Genomic DNA, 23,761 nt, shown 5'->3' with positions numbered 1-23,761 from the left:
TACATGTACTCTAATTTAATCGATGTTTTGTTGAAGCTTGTGATTCAAAATACCTGAAGATATTTTGTACTCATGCAAGCGTTAAGCATATTACTTTGTATTACTTCGTAATTATGGAAATAAAATCATTTAAATTGAATTTGACAGAAGACTACTAGAGTTCATGACATCATTATGGGCAACAATAAAGAAAAGACACAAGGAGAATTCCACAAAATTTCATTTTTTCATAAAATGTGCACATTCCATCATCTTGTTACTAACATGTAATGAGGGTAATATCATTCTCCCTGCGTCTCGAATGCCGATTGAGGTAAGTCGAGTGCTCTTTCATTATGTTAGAAAAGTTAACTGTTGCGTTTCTTCAAGTCTTCCTTATATTGTTGTCCACTATGACGTCATTAAGTATAGTAGTTTCCTAATACAGCGATGATGGCACCGAAATTTAAAAAATTATAAACTTTTGAATTAATTGTATGATTTTCTCAAACTTTCACTGATGATTCTACTAAAATTGCTGCTTTCAATCAATTCACATTTATATTTGGGCTTCGGGTTCTTTTCAAGTGTGGCAAAACGGATTGGTTATTCGCACTTTCAAGAAACAACTAATGTATAGCACATCAATCGAATCTCTTACACGTCTAAACATCTGTGAGGGGGCTTCCCAACTTAACATTGACTGTCGGCATGAAAGCAGAGATGAGGGAGAAGGGACATCAGTTGGGCAGAACTATACTGATCGTATATAATGCAGCGCTATAATCATTCTACAACTCAAACTCTACACAATATGCGCAGTACGTGTATAGACATGCAACACGTTGATGACCAAACTGATAGAAACGATAACATTATGTCGATGGATATAATGTGATGACCACCCTAATATATCTTAAGAGGTTTTCTTTCTACATTTATAATGGCTCAGAAAGGATTTAGCCGACAATGAGCAATCTTAATCGGATTAGCGAGCTTGTTTCACCTGTTGGCTCACCTTGTATTTCAACTTCTATAAGTTCAAAAAGGGCAAAATTCTGAATGGGGTTTCCACGATGGAAGGACATCCCTACTGCTTTAAATCATTTGCCAGACGTAAATCCGGTTCTTCAGAACTTTTTCTTTCTAACAAATTGATACCAATCTGTGATTATTGAAAACAAATGTTTTTATTTTGAATTAGGCTTTACATTACAAAAGAATACTATAGTTTGGTACATAAATCCCTGTATTGCAACTCAAGTGACGCTAATCATTTTAAAACATTCATTAAATTATGAAACATTAAGCCCCACGTCAAACAACAACAACAACAACAACAACAGTTTACTGTCAAATGGCTAAATGCACCGAAAGTCTGCTTTAAGCCTGAGATCCCATTTCTCAAAATCTATTTGTCCTTTCAATTATTTTGAGGAGAAATTATCAATATCAGCCCAAAAATAAAGATGAAAATCCAGAAAGTGAAATACAAAAGCAGAATTTAAAAAATTAATATTTTTACATGTTGCTCCTTTTAGTTTATGTTGATTCCTATTAATTTGATTAATTTAGCCTAAATATTCCAGAGAAAATGCATTCAAATCACAGTCAACGCAAGGTCGAAATCTAGAAACATGAAGTGCCCGAATATACATACGACTTTTACAAACTCACTTGTGCGGATGATATCAGCATTATTTAGTCATGAAATTGGAGGGGAACCAACGTAATAAACACATTTTTGACGATGCTAATGAACCGCATAATATCTATGTGACAATAGTTTTGGAGTTTGTGGATGTGATCGGCCTTTTCTAGGATTTTTTTTTTGTAGGCGCTCTTAAAAATATAGCACATTTTGTGAATGCAACTCTTATTGAACTTGCCGCATTTCTCTTATGTGGATAAGTGAGGGATGCATTTTGTGAAAGTGGTATAACGTCACCCCAATAAGAACACCCACGTCAAGCCACCTAAATTATTTTGAATGATTAATTCATTGACCTAATTTCGAAACGAAAGCCGAGAAGAAGAAAATCTCGTCGGTCGCATGGGGGAAAGGTTTAAAAGGAAACTTCAGACATGCCTGTCTTGCTTGGCCGGAAGCGTGAAGATGGCGTTATTATTCAAGTAAATAGGGTAATATTTTAATGATGGTAACCTTACCTGAAGGATATGATTATTTCGGGTTAAAGTACAATCCTAGTATCTATCTACTCCATTCAAGTCGACTTTAATAGATAGAATAAACTCTGACATAGAGAATGGAGCACGGAAGCTTAATCAGCTTCAAACAACAAATTCAGAAGGTTAGAGGAGTTGACCCACGCACACATCTTCACAATTTGTCTTTCCTTATAGGTTTGTATTCAAAAGAATATAAATTCCGGCATATTTTTATCAAATCATACTACACTATAGTATTCTGTAATGACCCAACAATGCTGTCTTTAGGGAAAGGGGTTATAAAGTTGCTGTAGCATTGACTCAAAACATTTTAATTTGTTTTGTACATGTGTGTGTGTATGTGCGTGCGTGTTTGTGTGTGTGTGTGTGCGTGTGTGTGTGTGTGTGTGTGTGTGTGCGTATGTGAGTGTATGTGTGTGTGTAAACCAGTAAGAGGGTTATGAGGCGGTGATGTCATACCATCTCCTCCGAATTTCTGGTATCGAAGAATACTGTAACAAACAGTGAGCGCTGTGTATGTGTGTGCGTGTGTGTGTGTGTGTGTGTGTGTGTGTGTGTGTGTGTGTGCGTACGTTTTATCAATCAAAACTACATGAGGACTTGTCGATTTACTATAGATAAAATTATGTTTGTGAAAATGGAGACAACTTTCCGTGATGATCACGCTATCCCTTTAACCAACAAGACGAGAGAGGGATCTTTAAAGCCTTGTGGGTTCGTGCCCATGCTGTCATTTACCATTCACCACCATAAGCAACGCCATGTCGGCCTCTCTTTTCCTGTTTGATTCAGGGAAGAACAGTGATATATCGCTTCCCGTCTAATTGTTACAAACGATCTAGCCGTGGAAGTTCTCGATATAATTGTGACTAATTGTGTTTCGCCATGCCGCAGACACTCATTACAAGGGACAATTTAAAGGTAATCACGCTGATTTTTAACACATGCATCCCCAAGTAGGATACTTGATAGGAGGAAGGCCCGTATAAGAGACAACACAGTTTTATTTTCATCCATATACTTGCAATGAATCCCGCAAGTAATGCATTAGGTTCTCTTGTTTTTTTGTAAGATAAACCTAGCAGTGAGAGTCATGGCTAAGGAAATCAATGTATATTAACTGCCAACGTAAAGGCGTCATTGGATTTTGCAGAAGACGGTGTGAGCATTGTTGGTGCATCGAAGTGGACGTATTGCTATTCTACGTACACATACAACTATAACTACTACAGTATGTTATGTCACTTTAAAACAGTTTCTTTGAAATCATGTGATAAGAAAATCATGCACACTGTTTGTGCGGTTACAGTTCGTTGCTCCCAAGGTTTCTTATTTCGAAGGTTCGTTATTCCGAAAGTATGTTATTTCGAAGGTTCGTTAATCCGGAGGTTCATTATTCCGAAGGTTCACTAATCCGGCAGCGAAAACAAACAAAAAAGATTGTTATTTCGAAGGTTTGCTAATCAGAAAACGAAAGGTTTGTAATTCCGAAGGTTTGCTAGCATGCACCTTCTTTTCATTTTTGGAGTAACGAACATTTGGAAAAACACCCCAAATATTTCACTGACGAACCCGTTCATTAATCTTTCGAATAACGTACTTCTGGTATGGGGAAATGTTGAGTTTCTGAATAACGAAACTCATGCCCCAGTCACATATAAACACGGATGCTCAAGGATCTACACGGTGATCCGGGGAGATCCGGGGAGATCCGGGATTTTGGTATGATTGTACACACGGTATCAACACGGCAGCTACACGGATAAGGCCGGAAGAGCGCGGTGTCTACACGGACAAACACGGCATCTACACGGATCAACACGGCAGCTACACGGCAGCCACACGGACCACCCCGGATTGCTCTGCCTTCACGGCATTCCCCGGATGACGCCGGATGTTTTTGACCTCCTTATGCCCCAGTCACATATAAACACGGATGCTCAAGGATCTACACGGTGATCCGGGGACGTCTGGGGATATCCGGGGATATCCGGGATTTTGGTATGACTGTACACACGGCATCAACACGGCAGCTACACGGATAAGGCCGGAAGAGCGCGGCGTCTACACGGACAAACACAGCATCTACACGGATCAACACGGCAGCTACACGGCAGCCACACGGACCACCCCAGATTGCTCTGCCAACACGGCAATCCCCGGATGACGCCGGATGTTTTTGACCTCCAAAAGTTGCCGTGTTGGCCTCCCGGCGTCAACACGGATCTCTCCCAGGATCAGATCCGGGGTGGTCCGGGTGATCCGGGATGTCTATGTGACTGGGGCATGATCCGGGAAGAGATCCGTGTTGACGCCGGGAGGCCAACACGGCAACTTTTGGAGGTCAAAAACATCCGGCGTCATCCGGGGATTGGCGTGTTGGCAGAGCAATCCGGGATGGTCCGTGTGGATGCCGTGTAGTTGCCGTGTTGATCCGTGTAGATGCCGTGTTTCAAGGTGAGGGCTGCAGGTAAATTCTACCTCCTAGCCCCCCCCCCCCCCCCTCCCCGCATGCTTATACGGCATGTACGGGAAGAATATAAGGATGGATCTTTCTGAAAAAGAGGGGGTTTGTTTATCCGATTTTTCCCCGACTTTTTCACCCAATTTTTTCAACAGACCCCAAAAAGTGTAATTACTGTAGTTTGTGTGTGTGTGTGTGTGTGTGTGTGTGTAGATGGGGTGGGGCTGCATTCCCCAGCCCCCCTGTTTAGTGGCCCCTACACACCGACATCAAATGCACAACTGGGTCTAATAATAATGATAATCATGTAAGAATGTTATCTCGGTACATGGACAGCTGCATACTCGATAGAACCTGGCAGCGATTGTGATCAATATGGCGCCACTTGTGTCTTTGCAGGAAAACTATTTCATCCTCAGTGATGAACCTATGTCTCTGTTCTACTGGAGCTAATCTCTCAGAGATATTGTTAGAAAAAAGAAGCAGACTGACATATCACTATCTATCGTAAGTATGTATATACATATGTATAGGCATTTACTAATACATGTTACATGATTTATGATTCATCATTCTCATCATCATTATTCATGGCTGATTTTGCACATTAGGTATCTATATATCCCACGTCGAAAAACCAGTACAAACCAGTAGAAACCAGTTGACATTTTTAAGTGGTCTTTACTTGTTTGAACTGGTCTTAACCGGTTACAACTGGTACCAGTTGAAGTTATACTGGTACCAGTTTATACCAGTTGAAGTTGCACTGCTTACCAGTTGACACCAGTACAAGTCTACTGGTGGCCAGTTGATACCAGTTGAAGTTATACTGGTAACAGTTTATACCAGTTGTGAAGTTAACTGCTTACCAGTTGACACCAGTAAAAGTCTACTGGTGGCCAACTGATACCAGTTGAAGTTATACTGGTACCAGTTTATGCCAGTTGAAGTTGACTGCTTGCCAGCTGCCACCAGTAAGTCTACTGGTGGCCAAATCATACCAGATCAAGTCTCACTCTGTACCAGTTGGTAACAGTTGCTGCCAGTTGACTGCTTGCCAGTTGACACCAGTAAAAGTCTACTGGTGGCCAGTTGATTCCAGTTCAAGTCTCACTGTGTACTAGTAGATATCAATTGAAGTCTACTGGTATAAGTCGATACCAGTTGAAGTTTTATTGGTACCAGTTGATACCGGTTGAAGTCTTATAGGTGCCAGATGATACCAGTTCAAGTCTTAATGTTTGCCTGTTGATACCAGTTGAGGTTTTACTGGTACCAGCTGATGCCAGTTCGGGTCTTACTTGATGCCAGTTGATACCAGTTGAAGTCTACTTTTTGAATTCAGTTCACGAATCTGGTAGTACGTGCCATTTGCCTCCAGTTGACTCCAGTTTGAAGAAGTGGAATAAACTGGCATGCAAGCTGCCCTAAAAGCATACTACACTGCAGTTGCCTCCAGTTAAAACATTTTGAACCACGCTGAAACGAGCTTGGACCAAACTTGGGAATTGTAGTTGACTCCAGTTAAAACACTTTGGACCAAGCTGGGGAATTTCATACTAGCTGGTGTCGTTTTAAAAATAAACAAAACAAAACAAAACAAAACAAAAATAAATGATTAAATTTGGACTCAATGATTTTAATCAAATTCAACTGGTACCAATTGAAATCAGCTGACATTTCAACTGACAAACTGTATTTAGACCAGTTTATGCGTGTTTGTATGTGTGCATGTGTGTAATCAATTTGTGTGCAAACAATGAGTTGACACTTGAAACCCATGTACCAAGTACCTGACTGGACTTGCTTACCATTTCATTCCAGATTTAAACCCAGTAACTAACATTGGAATTGTTATGCCAGTTGATTCCAGTTGGTTTCTGTTGTTTTCTACTGGTTCTATTGCTCATGAATATTCATACGCTATTCAAATTCTATTCGTGAAAATAGATAAAAGATGGTTAAATTCAATGTTTACATGATTGCAATAAACTCTGAAATGTATAAGAAATTCATTCAATATTATTGCCGTGATATTCACAATTTCAGCTTGTACCTTTGACGAGATATTTTCATATTTTTATAATAAAAGTGTAATCCAATTGGTAACCATGATGACTTAAAGCATTTCAACTAAATGCCCCTATATAAATCATTATATACCTCATATATAGATTCCTCTCATCTGATTGGTTAAAAGTGGAGTCATGAAAATAGCTGTGCCCCATTTTTTGATCAAAATTACTCATGATTTACTGTGCCAGGGGCATAGAATCAACTGTGCCCTGTAAATAGGTCTGGAGACAGTCGCAACCCCGTATACATAGATCACTCATATGTACGCACCAATGATACGACCGCCGATCAGAGTTGATTACGAGTGCTGTAAAAGAGACTAGAATCTATATTTTCGGTATCTATATTTCGGAATCTACATGTTCGGTATATAAAACAAATAATGATAGCTTGATATTCGGGGCACAGTTAAAATTATGTATTCCCTCGGTGATGTGAAAACCATAACTATGCCCTCAGCTTCGCTTCGGGCATACATAGTTATGGTTTTCACATCACCTTGGGCCCACAAATTTAACTGTGCCCCTCATAGAAGTCATTATTTGTATACTGTGACATCCCTGTTAGTAACTACATTGTAGTTATAGGATGTAGGCTAAGCCTATATGTCGGGCCGTTAACGATCGCCCCGACACTGTACAGGCATGCTAACCTGGAAACATTGCACTGCACATTACGTGAATATGAGACCAATCTGAAGCAAATAATTTCCACACAACAATAGATATATAATGTACTCTTAAATGAATCCCACAAGGATTGGAACAATCATCCCCCAGCATTCCCACTGATTCCACTGATCAGTTACTAGCCATCCCCTTTAATGGGCACTTTTATCCAAGGTGAAATAATAAAATGGTATAAATTAGTTTATGTTTTGGTATACGGCATGCTAGAAAAATGCACAAATAAAGAAACTCGTTACTGTATTATCCATTACATTCTTCTTCATTTCATACATTCATACATTTTCTCTGTATCTTTCTCTTTCTCTCTCTCTCTCTCTCTCTCTGGTTTTGACTTGTGTTTTAATTTCCCCTGAAACTATGACAGCAAATGATCACAGCCCGTGCATATATTTTCTCAAATTTAATGGAAAAGTATAGAAAATACAGTATAAAAGTTTTGATAAATCTGAAGTATATTAGTATACAAGAAACTGCACTGACAATCTTACTTTGCGTAATAACTTCACCACATGTCAACATAACGTACAACTCATAAACACAGCAAGTTACCTGCATGCTTGAAAAGAATACAACGAAGAATATAGACTATGTCTGGAACGATTGCCTGAGAAAAATTTTCTGTAACATTTCTATATTTCACCTCAAAATTGCTTGATAAAATGGAAAGATTGAAACGAGCGTCGGACACAATAGGCGTTTTCATATCAGCCCGATGTCTCCAAATAGCGCGCTATTTTCTGACTTGGGAAATTTTCCTGATAGCGAAATAGCGCGCTATTTGATAATGTGAACACAAATTACCGCGCTAATTGTATCGCTCTGATCGAGAAAATTTCTCGACTCCAACTCGGGAAATTTCTGAAATAGCGGGATAGTAGCGCGCTATTTGATAATGTGAAAACGACTCGAGAAATTAGCGCGGTGAATCCCATTATGCTTAGCGTGTGTGACCCGATCGATCGAGGCAAACTGCACACAAGTCATGAAGAATTTTTGAGAGGACACACACATTACTGATGCTGTTTGCACATACTCAGCTGTCGAATTAGCTATTAAAAATCTTTAACTATTCGGGCTACCTCCTCTTCGGGCTGATGTGAATAAGAAATGAAATAGCGCTCTTTATAATTCGCAATCGCGGAAAATATTTCGAGCTTGGATTTTTATCGGGCTGATGTGAAAACGCCTATTAATCAACTGACCATAGAATAAAACTGAACTTTGATAACAACCACACAGGTAAAACGCTTTTCTACATCAGTGACACACTTCTATTGTTTTTACTTGCCATCATATCTAGATTCCATTATAAAGTAACACATACATGTAAATAAACAAAAGTAAACAAAACTGAAATTCAAAAACAATATAAACGTTATTAGATATAAATTCCAGCAATGAATCGTTTGTCCTGTTTGGTTGGTTGTTTGTTTGTTTTTATTGTTTTTGTGTTAATCCGTATCCACTTTACTTTGGCCATTCTTAAGGTGTTTGTGTGTGGGGGGGGGGGCAGACTTATCAAAGCTTTTCCGTGATGATTTCTAGGTGAATATGAAATCGCTTCATTTCTTCATTAGTGTTGCTTCATAACAAAACTTATTTATAATTAATATTAGCTTCCACCATGAATAGGCCTAATATTATGATGAAATGTTATTGCATACGATGACGAGAGTGCGACGTGTCGTTGCTACAATTACATTGCGGCAATTAAAAAATGTCGCGATCTGTTGCTGCAAGATGATCTTCACGCGCCCACGAACTTAATATACACAAAGATTTTGATGAAGCAGTCTCGAAAACGTCTGAGCCACCATTTAAATTTCTGTCTCAAGGCTCCTAAGTGAAGATCTACGCAAATCTTACTGTAAACAGTTTAATCATGAAGCATGACTACTTACGAGAAAACATGACGTAGAAATCGATGACCGCAAGAAATTGCCTACGCCCAAACAACACACACACACACACACAAATCGTTTCAGTACATGTTAGGCTGTACCTCGCAAAAAAAAAAAATACCACTTCAGTCATCGACATGATAGATCAACTTGTAAAGAAACATCGTCGCCTGCTTGCAGGGAAAATGCACTACTACATATCTATTAAGCTGCAGTCAGTTCACATCAGTGAAATAAGCAGCGCGGAACAACTGCTCTCAAGTGCCTTTCCTCGTTTTCATATACTCCCGGGTTTTGCTAATTTCAATAATATATCTTTTACCTTGCTGTATTCAGTCTATATAGCATTGCCATGAGTTTATCTCTTTGTAAATATGCATAGTTTACTCATAATGTATAGTCAAGCTTGTTACTGCAATGCAACTGAGAAAACATGCACACTTCCAGACACTGTACGAGAAAAATTTCCCATAAAGTATAATACCCGGGATATAAAGGATTAAACATTAATGCACATATAGAACTCAAAGGTATGGAAATACATACAGAACATTGCAACATATGGATGTGAGACTTGGGCAATGAAACAGGCTGATTGCAAGAAGTTAAATGCACTTGAAATGTGACGTTGCTGCAGAATGCCAGGAATACCACGAAAAGTACACAAGACAAATGATTGGATACTAGAGAAGGTTGGATCAGAGCTCGTCATGTGTAAGAGGAAAGTGACCAAAATCTCCGACTTTTTGGATAGATCATGAGACTTGATGATATGGAAAAGACTCTTTTTCAAGGTAAAGTGAAGGGCAAAGAGATGCGAGGGAAACCACCGACAACTTGGACAGAAAACATGAAGAAAATCACAGGGCTGCGAGTTGCTCGGCTGCGTCTCTTCGGGCAAAAGGTTGGCATGAACTCATCAATGCCACACATGGCACTGATGGCAGTGCGTATTTATCAATTTTGTGCCAACTGAAATGATGATGATGAATAAGAAGCTGCGACTTCAAACTCGACAGCTTTGTCATTTCTACTTGATAACACATCCCCCCCCCTCTCTCAATTTCCCTTCTTTGAATACAATATGATTATAATTATGCATATTTATGGATATACGTGCTATTATGTGCGTATGTTTATCTCTACAATCTATAATCATACATAAAATACCATGCCCAGAGCGTGTGATCTATAATATTGTAGATGTGTGCGTTTCTCAATTCTTTATCCTCTATCTGTCTACGCCCATACATATCCTCTATATATAACCTGGGCATTCGAATTCGTGTCACTTCTTAATATGCTGCTTTATGGCCTTCCCGACATAATCACTGAGAAAAACCATTGACGTCACACGCGTTGAAGCTTCCGATGGGATCGAAGGAGTTAACCCGACGCGCAGGAGGCGAAGGCAACCGTAAGGCAGCCGCAACAGCAGGAGGCGCCCAGAATAATGTACGTCGACGTGATGAGCCAGAAGGAGTAAAGGTACAACGTGCGCTGGCAGTAGTCCGGCAAGGTTGGGTCGCTCAGGTTGGGCGAGTAGATTTGATATACCCACACATTGCCTGCAGAGGTTGGTTTGATTGATAGGAATTGCAATTAAGATATCATCTTGAACACCATACCCACAAAGACACACCCACACGCATCCCCTACACACCATACATAATAAAAACACGCAAAATAGACGGGGCACAATCGGCCTTGTAAAAAATTCAATAAAGGAATTCCAACTGCACTATTTACTGCTTCTGAATGCGTTATGATACCGCCATAACGTTGTAAAATCAAACGGAGGCGGCATGTTTTTTTGTGGTCATTAAGCATGATATCCATTTGACCCTACTTTTGCCTATTTTGCACTTGTTTTCGCATAATTCTAACAAACACGTGGCCCCAAATGGTTCATTTACCAGATGACATGTCATTACTTTCTAATACCAACTAAAATGTAGAAAACTCTGGATTTTGGTCAAAGGCTGTGGAGCGTGTAAGAAAAATTTGAACCCCCATAAACAACAACAACAACAACAACAACAACAAAAGCGACACCCCTCGACGTAGGTGTACAGTACCTGCGATGAAAAAGGCAAAGAGGAAGCAGTTGAGAAGTTGGCCGATGGCTAACTCCGGTTTACTTGGCTGGAAGGATTTCCGATCTCCCTCGGGCAGCCTCTGGCGTTGGATCCGCACCTTCATGTCGAGGACGATCTTGACGATCTGAAAGGCGCCCTCTACGATCAGGAAAATTGGAATGAACCTCTCCACTGGGCAGTCATCCTTGTAGATCGCCCCTTTAATATTCAGAAGGGAAATACAATTTGATCAACAACAACAACAATAATGATAATAACAATGATAATAATAATGATGATGATGATGATAATAATAATAATACTTATAACAATAACAATAATTAGAAGGAAAATTAGAAGTTTACAATAACAGTTTACTTGATTTTCGGATGCGACATGTGGTGATTAGGAATACAGTAAAGTGAACCGTTATGGATTCGACATTTTACAAACAGTGCAATAAATGCACGCTGATTTGTATCATAGTAAAATTTCATGATACATTTATCTTTACCTAACATGACGTCAACGGTTCTCAACATGTTCTGTTGAGGCATCCTTGAGCGGAGCATTATTGCTAAGAGTTTTAGTTGCGAGAAGTAAAATTGAAATTAATTCATTACTTATTCAAATGTGTTCCAGATAGCATAGTTTACCAAGGAGAAAAGGCACATTTCACAAAATCATGAAAGCATAAAACTGTTATGTTAGGTCATCATTCCACTTAAAATTAAAAGATATTTCTGAAGATAACGTTTCAAAGAAATCCAAGTTTGATGTGCGTAATAAATGAAGTTGAGTTTTTCCTTTCTATTGTAAGCATGCGATACTATCGATTGCTCTCACCGATAACAATCATACTGATGGGTATTGCCAGCGCCAATGCCAGTAGAATTGTCACCAAAACTGTAAGCACGGAACAGACAAGACAACATGCATCATTCTATAAAAGAAAGACACTAGAATACCTTTCAACCACAACACATTAACATCATACTCATATCAAAAAGGCAGACTGATTAAAATTGTTGTACTTAAGGAAAAATTGTTGTTCCTTGCGACGTGGAAGTAAAGGCAACAACTGGTATAGAATTTGAAGTCTCTTGAAACTATCTGTCAAGAATCGCTGTCTTGTTTAAAAATGTTGCTGACGTCACTCTGGTGTTGTGATCATATTTTTTTCCCTGCATGATTTATCTGGATGCATTACAAAACATGATGTCCTAGCATTATTGCTTTTGTAGAGTGTCAAAAGCTACATAAACAGACCTTTACAAAATTTTCTGTAGAACAGAAAAAAAAGCCAACTTTTCTAAGCAAACGACATCATGGTTGTAGAAAAAATGTAATTCTTAAACAGGAGTAATTACAACCAAGAGCGCCACACAACACTTCACAATAATACATTATTCTATGGTGATGATGATGACAGGATATTACTGCTTTATCAAGAGAGAAATATATTTCTCTTGAAATATCAAGTACCCGTTGAGTGTCTTGCTCGTGAAAAATGTTATTATACAAAAGTGTGCTAATTGCCAAATTGTGGGGTAACGTTTAGAGCAAATGCGATCAAAAGCTGTTCTTATTGCCGTAAGTTAAAGGCAATAAGGCTGCTTTGTAATTTACGTCACTATAAAGAAGTGCAATCATTGGATAGTATAAAGGGGAAATGGTTTTATTTTTATTCTCAAGATAACGAACTCCACTTAGATCAAACGAGTTATACATCAACAGTCTTTCTCTGGCACACATTAGATGCATCTTCTCTTTTGGAATCGAGAAATGCTTTTAAGGAAATGGTCACTACCGAGCTTTTTACAGTTTTATATTTTCTTTTGCGATAATGGGGATCATCTGAAAAAAAAAGTTTGATAATGGACATAATTTTCATTTCACATAAGCATAAGCCCTCTGTAATGTTTTATAATTCTAGGTTTTCTTGTTTGTTTTGTTGTTTTTTTTTTTCCTGATAAACCTGTGTACCTTCCGGATTTCGCTAGAAATTCATCTATGTAAGTCTAGTCCCTTAATGTGTCTACCGTCAATTGGAGGAATGGAATGAAATCAAACAACAAAACACACACACACACACACACACACACAGACACACACGCACACACACATACACACTTTATGGCTCTTGTTTGGCTCTTTGTTTTTTGATGGATTTCCGCTGTCTTTTCATCCCCTAACTTTTGGTGGTCACGGTTGGTAACAACCTCGAACCATAATCATACATTCTGATGATAATATGCAACCATCTGTGCGTAGGTTTTCCATGGGGCTTCTCTCACCTATATTTCTCCTGAAGTGCATTAGATATGACCTTGTAAAGTTTGTGGTCATGCACTTCAACTCAAAACACAAAGTGTAAAAAAAAAAGAAGTAAGCGAGGCGTATGGTAAAAATGTCGCAGCTTCATAATTTTGCAGTCAGCCAAAAGCCAGTAGATGAATGTATTGATGATAACCATACATGGTTTTCAGAGTGTCGTCATTGCGGAGGTAGGGTCGTTGCTTTGGGATAAACTATATATAGCAACAGTTAAAGGAAAAAAAAAAATCATCTGTTGAATCTTTCAAGATCTGCCTGATGGCATACATGATCAATCTTGTTTTTTTTTTAGACTATTTCTCTGTCTCTTTTCATTTTTTTTTTCATTGAGCTCAATGTACACTTTAACTATACTGTGCCTTGAGCATCTTTCTTGATCGCGCTGGCGTATACTACAGAATCTGCCATTGTGTATATTACTAACGAATAGTCAAACTGTCATTATTTTCATGAAGTTCATCTCGTGTCGTACCGTTTCATGCCTTTGGGTTTTTTTTTTCTCTTTCCTTTCCTCAGTATCTATCTCTCCCACTTCATTAAGATTTTATTTTTTTCTGTTAAAATTTCTCAAAATCCAAGTATATAATGTCACACACGGTTCTAAACGGCATGCCACGTGAGGGAACCTTAACGTGACTTATGTCGGGATTTTACACGGCTTCAAGCAAAAGCGATTCTGGCGAGGATTTTTTTTTTCTTTCGGCTTGCGGGAAATTCCCCTATCAATGACGCAAGATAATGAAACGTTAATGTTTGAAAGCAAACTAGAGATAAGAGAAGGTGTTTTCTTCATTGTTCGCCTATGTTGTTCTCATATAAAAAATCACAGAAATATTTAGTATTAGGGATTTTTGTTGTTGCTGCTGTTGTTGTTCAGCATGGATGATCCATGCCACCGGCAAACTTTTAATCGTGTATTTTGGTTCGTGAGCAACGATTAATCTTTCCGTCGAGCATTGTCGATTTACGACTATAATGATGTAAACTTCAGCTTGACTCGTCAGTCTAACAAGTGGGAACATGCTGGGCCCAGTGGTGGCTGTAGACAAGTTTCTGTTGGTTCAGAACGGGTATTTAGCGATGGTCTAGTGATTATGAATTATGGACTGCGAGTATTGTACAGTATGTCCCCAAAAAAAATTACAACGGGGCCCTCCGCAATGATATCTTTAAAGATAGTGAATCAATCTAAATACAAATTCAGGGTATGAAACTATAATTCATTCCCCACATCTTACAGAAAACCCCACTCGATTTGTTTCAGTGGTCAAAGAGAAATACGGAATTTTGTAGAGGTTGTCAGGAATCTCTTCTGTCCAAGTTCTATCTATGTATTCACACACAAAATCATCGAAATGCTAAACTCGGAAGAATCCGATTCATGACATGCTTTGCAACAATCCGCATTTCTCTGTGACCGCTTAACCAAATCGAATGGGGATTTCAGCAAAATAGAGCTAAGATGTTATATATTAAGACCCTGAAGTAGCATTTAAAAAATGTAATCATATTGGGCGTTATCAACGCGAAAATCTGATTGTAATTTTTTGGGGGACATACTGCAATAAGTCGCCCCAAAAATTACGATCAGATTTTCGAGTTGATAACACCCAATATGATCTACCTGTCTAAGTGGTACTTCAGTGTCTTAAAATATAACATCTTAGCTCTATTTTGCAGAAAACCCCATTCAATTTGGCTAAGCGGTCACAGAGAAATGCGGATTGTTGTAAAGCATGTCATAAGTCTGATTCTTCCAATTTTAGCAATTCAATGCTCTTGTGTGTGAATAATAGACAGAATCTGGACAGAAGAGATTCCCGACATCTTTGACCACTGAAGCAAATTGAATGGGGTTTTCTGTAAGATGTGGGCAATGAGTTATAGTTTCATACCCTGAATTTGTATTTAGATTGATTCACTATTTATAAAGATATCATTGCAGAGGGCCCCGTTGTAATTTTTTTTTTTTTTTTTTGGGGGGGGGGACATACTGTATAGCGTATTATAATATGCGTCAGTGTTCAGGTGTTAAAGGCTTTATGCCATGAGCCACACAGTAACGACAGAACGTGTTTCCGGTTGATAGTCAACTTCACTTCATTTCATTCATTTTTCTTTTTCCACTTCCAACAAACGTTGTATACAATCATAAACATAATGAATATTTATATCTGTACGTGCAATATTGTTCCAAACGTAGCAAAATTTAGACCAAATCATATGGAATTAATCAACGTGCATGTACCAAAAATTTGGTAATTATGTATAGGCTGTTTAGAAATGGAGGGGACTGCTAATGAATAAAAAAATTAATTAAAACTGAATGAATTTAATTCATGAAGGCATATTTTGCGTAATATATAGATACATGTAGGCAGGAAGGAGAGAGAGGGGGATTCTACGTGCAATATCATCTTCAATTAATTAGAGCATTTTATGGCAACGACTAACGTGTGTTGAGCAGCAAACTTCCGACTTTTCGACAAAAGTCGATAGGACCACTCGAGCTCTGGCGCACATCCTTTATCTGACCGAAGAGAGACTGGTATGAAGGTGGCGTCTCTGAAAAGAGGAAGGAATAGAAATCAATTCAATTCAATTCATTTATTTTCATTCTTTTTTTTCCCCAACAAAATATTACACAGAATAAATCAGGAATTGTATCGTAGGCATACATTCAACTGTAATTTAATGATTGTTGACAAATAAAGATATAGTTACATGCATATACCGGTAAAATACAAAGTAATGCTTAGAGGAAAAAAAAAAAGAATTGAGAAGTCCACTAAAAAGCATGCTCGTATACTCTGAACCACTCAAAGAATTCTTATGAAAATACTAGTTTACAAATACTTAGCATAAAAATGATTTAAGACAGGAGAAACACAACAGGACATGATTTGGCGGAAGGGTATACCATTGAAAAGAATGAGGTACAACAGAATAAATGGAAAGAAGGGAAAGAAGGAAAGAGAATGCCTACACGCTGAACAAGGGAAACGGAAGAGAGAATTAAGGTGCTTAATTAATTGAAACAGGAGCATGTGTTTTACACATTGGCGCATATGAATAAAGACATACATTGTTATAATACATCACATTTTAACTTTATGATTGATCGTCGTTTAATCATTGATCATGGCGTCTTACAAACCTTAAGATGAAAACCTATTGTATACACACACAAAGCAAAATCAGGTTTCTTGTTCAAAATAATTGCGTATAAAGTGTATCAACACGATAAAGTAGTTCTACAATTTACTAAGTGAGACTAGGGAGGTCCCCGTTATTTCAGTAGACAACCAACCTTGACTAGCTTCGTTGTACGCCGGTGGGTCTTCAACAGTCATCTTTTCTTCCGCCATCTTTTCTTCGGCCTTCGCTGCACGCTCTACGTTCTAAAATGCAGAATAATCGGATATATTTGTCAAAAGAAGGGCTAAATCGGGTTCCTGTGTTATGCTTTATTCGCCTGGGTGTACTCTTTGCTGTCACCTTGCAAGTCGTAGTCACTTTACCTTCGTGTGGCCTCACTTCAAGGCCTCACTTTGTGCATTGGCAATATACCGTAACTAATCTAAATTTGAAAAATGAGGTGACCTAAAATGAATGCGCAAACAAGAGAGCATTGTTCAGTATTCAAGGCTCATTAGTATCCTTCTCTTTTCTCACCAGTTCTCACTTAAAACGTACATACTATACATGTTATACATGTGGATGACATAATTTTGTATCAAGATAAACTCGCTTTTTATTACATTAAAAAATAGAAATGCTAATGTTTTGATGGAATAACTTTGAGATCGTTGTCTTGCTTTCCTTAGGATTACAATAAGGATCGGAATTGTGGTGCTTCCTTAATTATACAAGCGATTTATACAAGTTAATGTGGAAAATGGTATAGCCTTTGTTTACATCTGTTGTTAGTGTAAGATCACTTTATTGTGCTTAACAGTAATATATTATAGCGATATCACTGTACCAACACTATTATGCATGGAATAGTTTTGTAAGCTCCCTTTCTGAAAGCCTATGAAAACAAAGGGATAGGTCGTGAGCCCTTAGTCCTTTTTGACATTATGAGGCACCTTTTACAATCGCTGTAAATATGCGGCATTTCATGTAGAACTATACGTGTACAGAAGTGGCTTTGTTGAACCTCAAGGGTTTGATGTCGCTCATTTCACAGACAGTTCTTTCCTGAACAAGTAAATGTTGCCATGACAACTGAATTCATAGTTGAACATTAATTAGATACCCTTCTGATGGTAGAAAGATCTTCCCTGTGTGGTGTTTGTAGTTTCGGCGCACAACAGATTTCAACGCATGGTCCTGGTCTATATCCCATCATGTTGAAACAACCATAATTTTGTAGTTTCGTGCTGTATCAATTATTTTTTCTTTACTATTAAAGGTTGATATTTCATAAGATAGAGTAGACATAACGCTTTGGGTGGAGTTCTCTGTGGTTCATAAATTATATATATATATATATATATGTGTGTGTGTGTGTGTGTATATATATATATATATATATGTATATATATATATATATTATATTGTTTCGGTTGCCGATTTTCAAAAGCTTATTAATGTACAACTCATTATTAATTGGAATTGGCAACACATAAAAAGACGATGTAATTATATCTCCCTTAAATTTGTAGGTTTTAATCTAATCAAGGAAACGAATTTAATCGAAAAAGGAAATAATGATATCTAGTGTAGGAAGTGCAGTGACCTTCACTGGTGCCAATTTAGATATGACAAGCGATCATTAAGCATAGCAGCAAAATGCTCCCCCCCCCCCTTCCCTGATTCATGCGCTAGCGACATAATCGGAGGAACTATGCACTCTTCAGTACACAATAGAGATCAAAATGCTGTTTGTTTGTTTTTTTTTCAAATCTTCCATGTCGTCCAACATGAGGCAGAGATGATCTCAGCGGGAATTATTTCATTGACCCGATCCGGTGACGTCCAAAACACATGTGCATCATTTTCAATTCCATTAAACTTCCTTTCGCTTTAAACATTTTAACTACTTACCAATTAGTGTTATTTCACCCAGTTAAAAAACGCAAAAAAGCAAAATGCGAAATCTAATCTCTAGTTGGTTGATATCTATCTGAATTGAATGTATGACGTTATCAAAGAGAAAATCATACCCGTTGGTGACATACCATAAGTCCTTCCAATGAACGTTGATATAACACACACTATGGTCTTATACTTCTGTTGGCTATAATGGGCGCGTCCCCTTGTCTCTGTGTACAATGTCTACCATTAAAGAGATGGTCTAGTTTTGGTCGAGGTGTGGCTTCAGGTTTCCAACATTTTTGTAGGATAATGAGAAACCTCTTATACGATATCAAAGTGTATGCAATTCTAAAGGAAAATCAAAGTTTATTTGATAAAAATTGATTTTAAAACGGCCGAGATATCCAAAAACAAAGAGATTCTAATATAGATGGGACCCAACTTTTATTAGGACCGCTTTGTGTCACTTTATTTTTGGATATTTCAGCCTTTTCAAAACCAACTTTAAACAAATAACATTGAATTCCTTTTAGAACTGTACACCCCTTTAATATTTCATAAGTGTTTCTAATTATCTTACAAAATGCTAAAATCTGAATCCCGAATCTGAACCCAAACTGTACCATTCCTTAATGTATCGCTCATCTTGTATTAATGCCTCGTCACGCTAGAGCGAATGCAAGGATGGCGAAAAGTAATTACCATCATAAAGACATACATTCCTTAGTGACTTGTCATTACGTAATGAGACACTGATCTTCTTATTTCCTATATGCGAGACAGACCTGGTTCGGCACATACTTCAAATAATTTTTCATTTGTATTTGTATATATATGTATATATATATATATATATATATATATATATATATATATTTTTTTTTTTTTTTTGTGGCGGCTTCAAACATGGGAATAAGAGAGTTGCGACTCTGATCTCTTGCACCTCCTCAGTGATATTAAATCTGAAAGGGTATAGTTTTCCAGTTATTTCCCCTGCCTCCGAAACAGGCAAGTCAAGTGTTCTCTTAGAATCTAGATCTAGAATCATCTAATCATTAGCCGCAAATGTCATTCTAGGTTTTTGTACACTGCTTTCTTATGTACTGCGATTTTGTACCTAAATTCATATATTTTTTGTAGTTTCGCACTCCCTCCACAGTCAAAGCTGGAGTTCGCCGGAGTTCTATGTCTCAATACTTGTAATTTATGCCAGAAATACACAAGAAGACTCAATGTAAACATCAGTCACACAACACCGTAACACAATGAAATGGAAACATGGGACTTACCACACTATTGGTACAACGGGAGAAGGCACAACAGCACAACAGTGGATGGATGGCGTTTGTACACGAATGGTATTAACACTCAACAAGTTATTACAGTACCAGTATACACAGTACAGACCTCCACTGCTGGCATCGGGCTGACTGACATGGTTCAATGGTTCTCTCTCTATTCAATAAACAGCTTTCCAAATATTAGAGGGGGGAAAGTTTCCAGAGTATAGTCTGAAGGAACGTGCCTGGACGACTGTATTTCACGGATGATTGTGAGCAATGTCATGGTGAAGAGTTTGACGTCACAGGTTTCAGTTCAATACAAGCTCCTGTTCTTTTGTTTGGTTTTCGTATTATTAAATCCACTCTATATTTATCCTGTGCCTACGAGACAGGGAAACAGTATGTTCTTGTCCATTGGACTTTGTGGTCCTCTCGACTGTGCAAGTACACATCGTTTAACGTACAAACTTCCCTATGCAAGGCCAATATAACACAGTGGAAAATGAATCTAGAATAGGGCATCACAGTGAGAATCATGGATCAGTCGACTTGTCATAAAATTAACTGGCAAATGAAATGTTTGGTCATACATCATTGAGAAATCGCTGGTTTCTTTTGTGTGCGGGGGTGGATGGCTGTGTGCGTCCGCACACGTGTTTGTGGAAACACTCATTAAAATTAAGATTCATTCTTAAAAAAGAAAAAGAGAAATACTTTTTTTTTTGTTTTTTAGGGGATACCACAAAGCAATCAATTTTTAGTTAATCAGTCTTACAGTTTCAACAATGATTTGTAGCTATATGTAGTATCAAGTATAATTACGAAGGGGTAAATCTATCCAGGATATTCTGATGTCCTTCTACAAAATTTAATAACAAAGGGAAAAGATAGCAGAATATATACTTTATGAAAGAACTTTGGTCATAATGCACATCTGGCATTCTTGCTAATCTTGTGACGGAAAGAAAATCTTGACTGATTTATGAAATAAATGAACATAGTACGATCATCATTTGATCATTAAGTGTGAAGCATTAAGTTTTTCCCCATGATTCAATGTGATTGTATTTCTACGTGCTATGTTTCATTGGCATTTTTAGATATAACAGTTGCAACCAGCGTCAATGAGTGACAACGGATTGCATAATCAAGTGAATAAAATGAAGGAACTATTCAATGCAAATACATATTGACTTGTGTTGATTCGTGATACCCTGAACATCACCTACGTGGCAAAATGAATATCTGAATACGCGTGAATATGTTTGTAATATTTTTTAGATTACTTGAATACCCCCAAAAAAACAACCAAAAACAATAACCAAAAAAAAAAAAAAACAACAACAACAACAACACTTTCCAAACCAGGATTCTGTCAATCATTGCTAAAGTCCTAATAATGATTAACAGAAGACATTGCAGGGAAAATGCACGTTAAATATTATGCTCAGTATACATTCATCATAGGGAAGGCTCATTCCAATCTTGGTTTCGAAGGTTTTATGTGGGCGTATTCAAGTGATCTGAAGAAAAAACATCGAAAAATAGTGACAATTATTATGAAACTTATGGCGTATAAACGTGTAGATATTATTTTGGCTGCATAAGTGATGACCAGTGTATTATGGATTAATATAAGTCAAGGTACGGATTTGCATTGCATATAGTAAAGCATACGTTAACTCAACAATAGATTCTATTGATTGATTGATTGATTGATTGATTGATCAGGTTTATTGCCATCCAACAAACACACAGACGGGTGAAAAGTCCGAAGACTTATAATTCCCGTTTACAAAACAAATTATACACAAATACGTGAAGATACCTTTTACAATATAGAATGCAAAGAATATTATTATCACAAAACAAAGATTAAAATGGGAAACAATCGTTACCAAAAATCTACGAACAAATAAAACAGGCACCCCAACAACCTCATACATTGTAGATTGCACTGTATAATACTCTTTGTACACATATACAGTTGTATCTCCATCTATTTTTCCTTAGTTTATATTTCATATCAAAATCAGCCTCTCCTTTTAGTCACATCCAAGGGGAGTGGAGTGGATAATGTTCAGCGAATTTCAAATAACACAGATTAATCCACAGGTTTGTATCTATCAAAAATATTTCAGCTTACACAAAAATTACGTTACCAGGCCCTTATACTCATCAATAAATACTTTACATTTTAATAAAATAAGGCAATAACCCTACTGATCGTTGAGACCACATATATACACACACACACACACATACACACACACATACACACACATTCACTCACTCACTCTTAAAACAGACACACCTTAAGATTATCAAAACAAGCATTCCAAAATAGCCACACACGCATTGCAAATTACACATCCTGAGCTATTGAGCAATGAAAAAAAAAATACTCATTGCATTCAAAAACATAAGTACACAAAAAGCACATTATACATTAAATCAAAATCAACAACTTTACCAATATTCAGACCTACCCAGCACTATATATTTAAAGTGAGTAAATTATCATCAATCAAAGCTGTGAAGTACATGTACATTGGAAACACACAATATAACATGTAAATTATCATTCACATTCACATTATACCTTCGAGATTCTCCAAATTCCCCAAATTTCTTAGTTACATCTTTGGGTTTTATACCTGCTGAGTAAAATTAAAATTCGAATCCCAAAACTGTGGATGATAATTACAAATACAATAACAAAAACATGTATACACTGCCCAACAAATAAAGATCATTGACCAGTATGGCCTTCAACAGTCGAAATTCACCAAGATTAACAAATCACATTTAACCGGAATCTCTAACTGATACACTGGTCCTGTTATAAGAACCTGGTGGCCGTACCTGCAAACCATAGAACGTCACATGTACAGCTTTATGACAAAAATTAACGCCCATCAGACAATATAAATATAGACCACAGTAGCAGGTACAAGAATGCAAAGCGAAGTGAGATGAAAACAGGCAATATCTAAAAATTCAACTATTCAATAATCGAATGAAATATGGAATGGGAGATTGTCTATATCGTTCTGTTCTCGTCCGAGGAATGGCAAGTTGTGAGGCATTACGAAGATGACGTCCGGCAGCGGATTCTCTTCTCTCAGGCAGAAAATGACGATGTTTGGAGTTCAGCAATGACCTTGCAAAGTTTATAGCTAGCTCAAGCCGTCTCTCCTCAAGCAAAGGGATGCCTACAATCTGTAGAAATTCACTGTATGGTCTCAAATTTGGGTAGGAAATAATTCTCAAAGCCCTCCTCTGCACGCGTTCAATGCTGATAGACTGCGCATTGGTGATGCCGGATGTCCAAACAGGGGCAGCAAACTCAAGGGTCGGCCGAATGTAGAGCTGATAGACGGTAACCAAATCATCAGTACTTACGCCATTTCTTTTGAGTTTGGTGAGAATGAACAGTCTCCTGGAAGCATTTGAAATCATCCGCTCCACTTGTTGATCCCACTTTAAATCATCTTGGAGAAGGACCCCCAGTAACTTAACCAACGAAACGCTTTCAAGCCTTGATGAGTTGATTTCCAGATGAAGAGGTTGTGGCTCCGTCCGCAGGAATGATATCTGCATTGATTTACATTTGGAGGCATTGGGAAGTACATCATTGTCATGACACCATGTAACCAGTGAATTAACATGAGCTTGCATTTCAGATGACTGTGTCCTCTTTACTACTTCGACCAGAGTC

The 23,761-nt window shown here is 37.7% G+C and overlaps 1 protein-coding gene across 1 annotated transcript; it reads right to left on the bottom strand.

The window, feature by feature from the left end:
* Window positions 1-10,575: 10,575 nt before the first annotated feature.
* Window positions 10,576-20,194, bottom strand: LOC140235379 (transmembrane protein 272-like). Its single transcript, XM_072315406.1, has 6 exons — window positions 20,165-20,194; window positions 17,025-17,115; window positions 16,169-16,279; window positions 12,224-12,283; window positions 11,378-11,596; window positions 10,576-10,867 (listed from the first exon to the last, which is right to left on the bottom strand). The coding sequence occupies exons 1-6, from the start codon at window positions 20,192-20,194 to the stop codon at window positions 10,686-10,688; spliced, it is 693 nt and encodes a 230-aa protein (XP_072171507.1). The 3' UTR covers window positions 10,576-10,685.
* Between the last annotated feature and the right edge of the window lie 3,567 nt (window positions 20,195-23,761).

Source organism: Diadema setosum, chromosome 11, assembly GCF_964275005.1.
Source record: "Diadema setosum chromosome 11, eeDiaSeto1, whole genome shotgun sequence".
Classification (NCBI taxonomy): Eukaryota; Metazoa; Echinodermata; class Echinoidea; order Diadematoida; family Diadematidae; genus Diadema; species Diadema setosum.
This window is presented reverse-complemented; position numbering and strand designations above follow the sequence as displayed.

Bases quoted from the DNA above. Each gene is read 5' to 3' on its own strand.
- LOC140235379 (XM_072315406.1), bottom strand. From the start codon at position 20,194: ATGTCAGTCAGCCCGATGCCAGCAGTGGAG. The intron at 16,280-17,024 runs GTTGGTTGTCTA...TCCTCTTTTCAG, and splicing joins GTACAACGAAGCTAGTCAAG to AGACGCCACCTTCATACCAG. The intron at 11,597-12,223 runs GTGAGAGCAATC...TGAATATTAAAG, and splicing joins CATCAGTATGATTGTTATCG to GGGCGATCTACAAGGATGAC.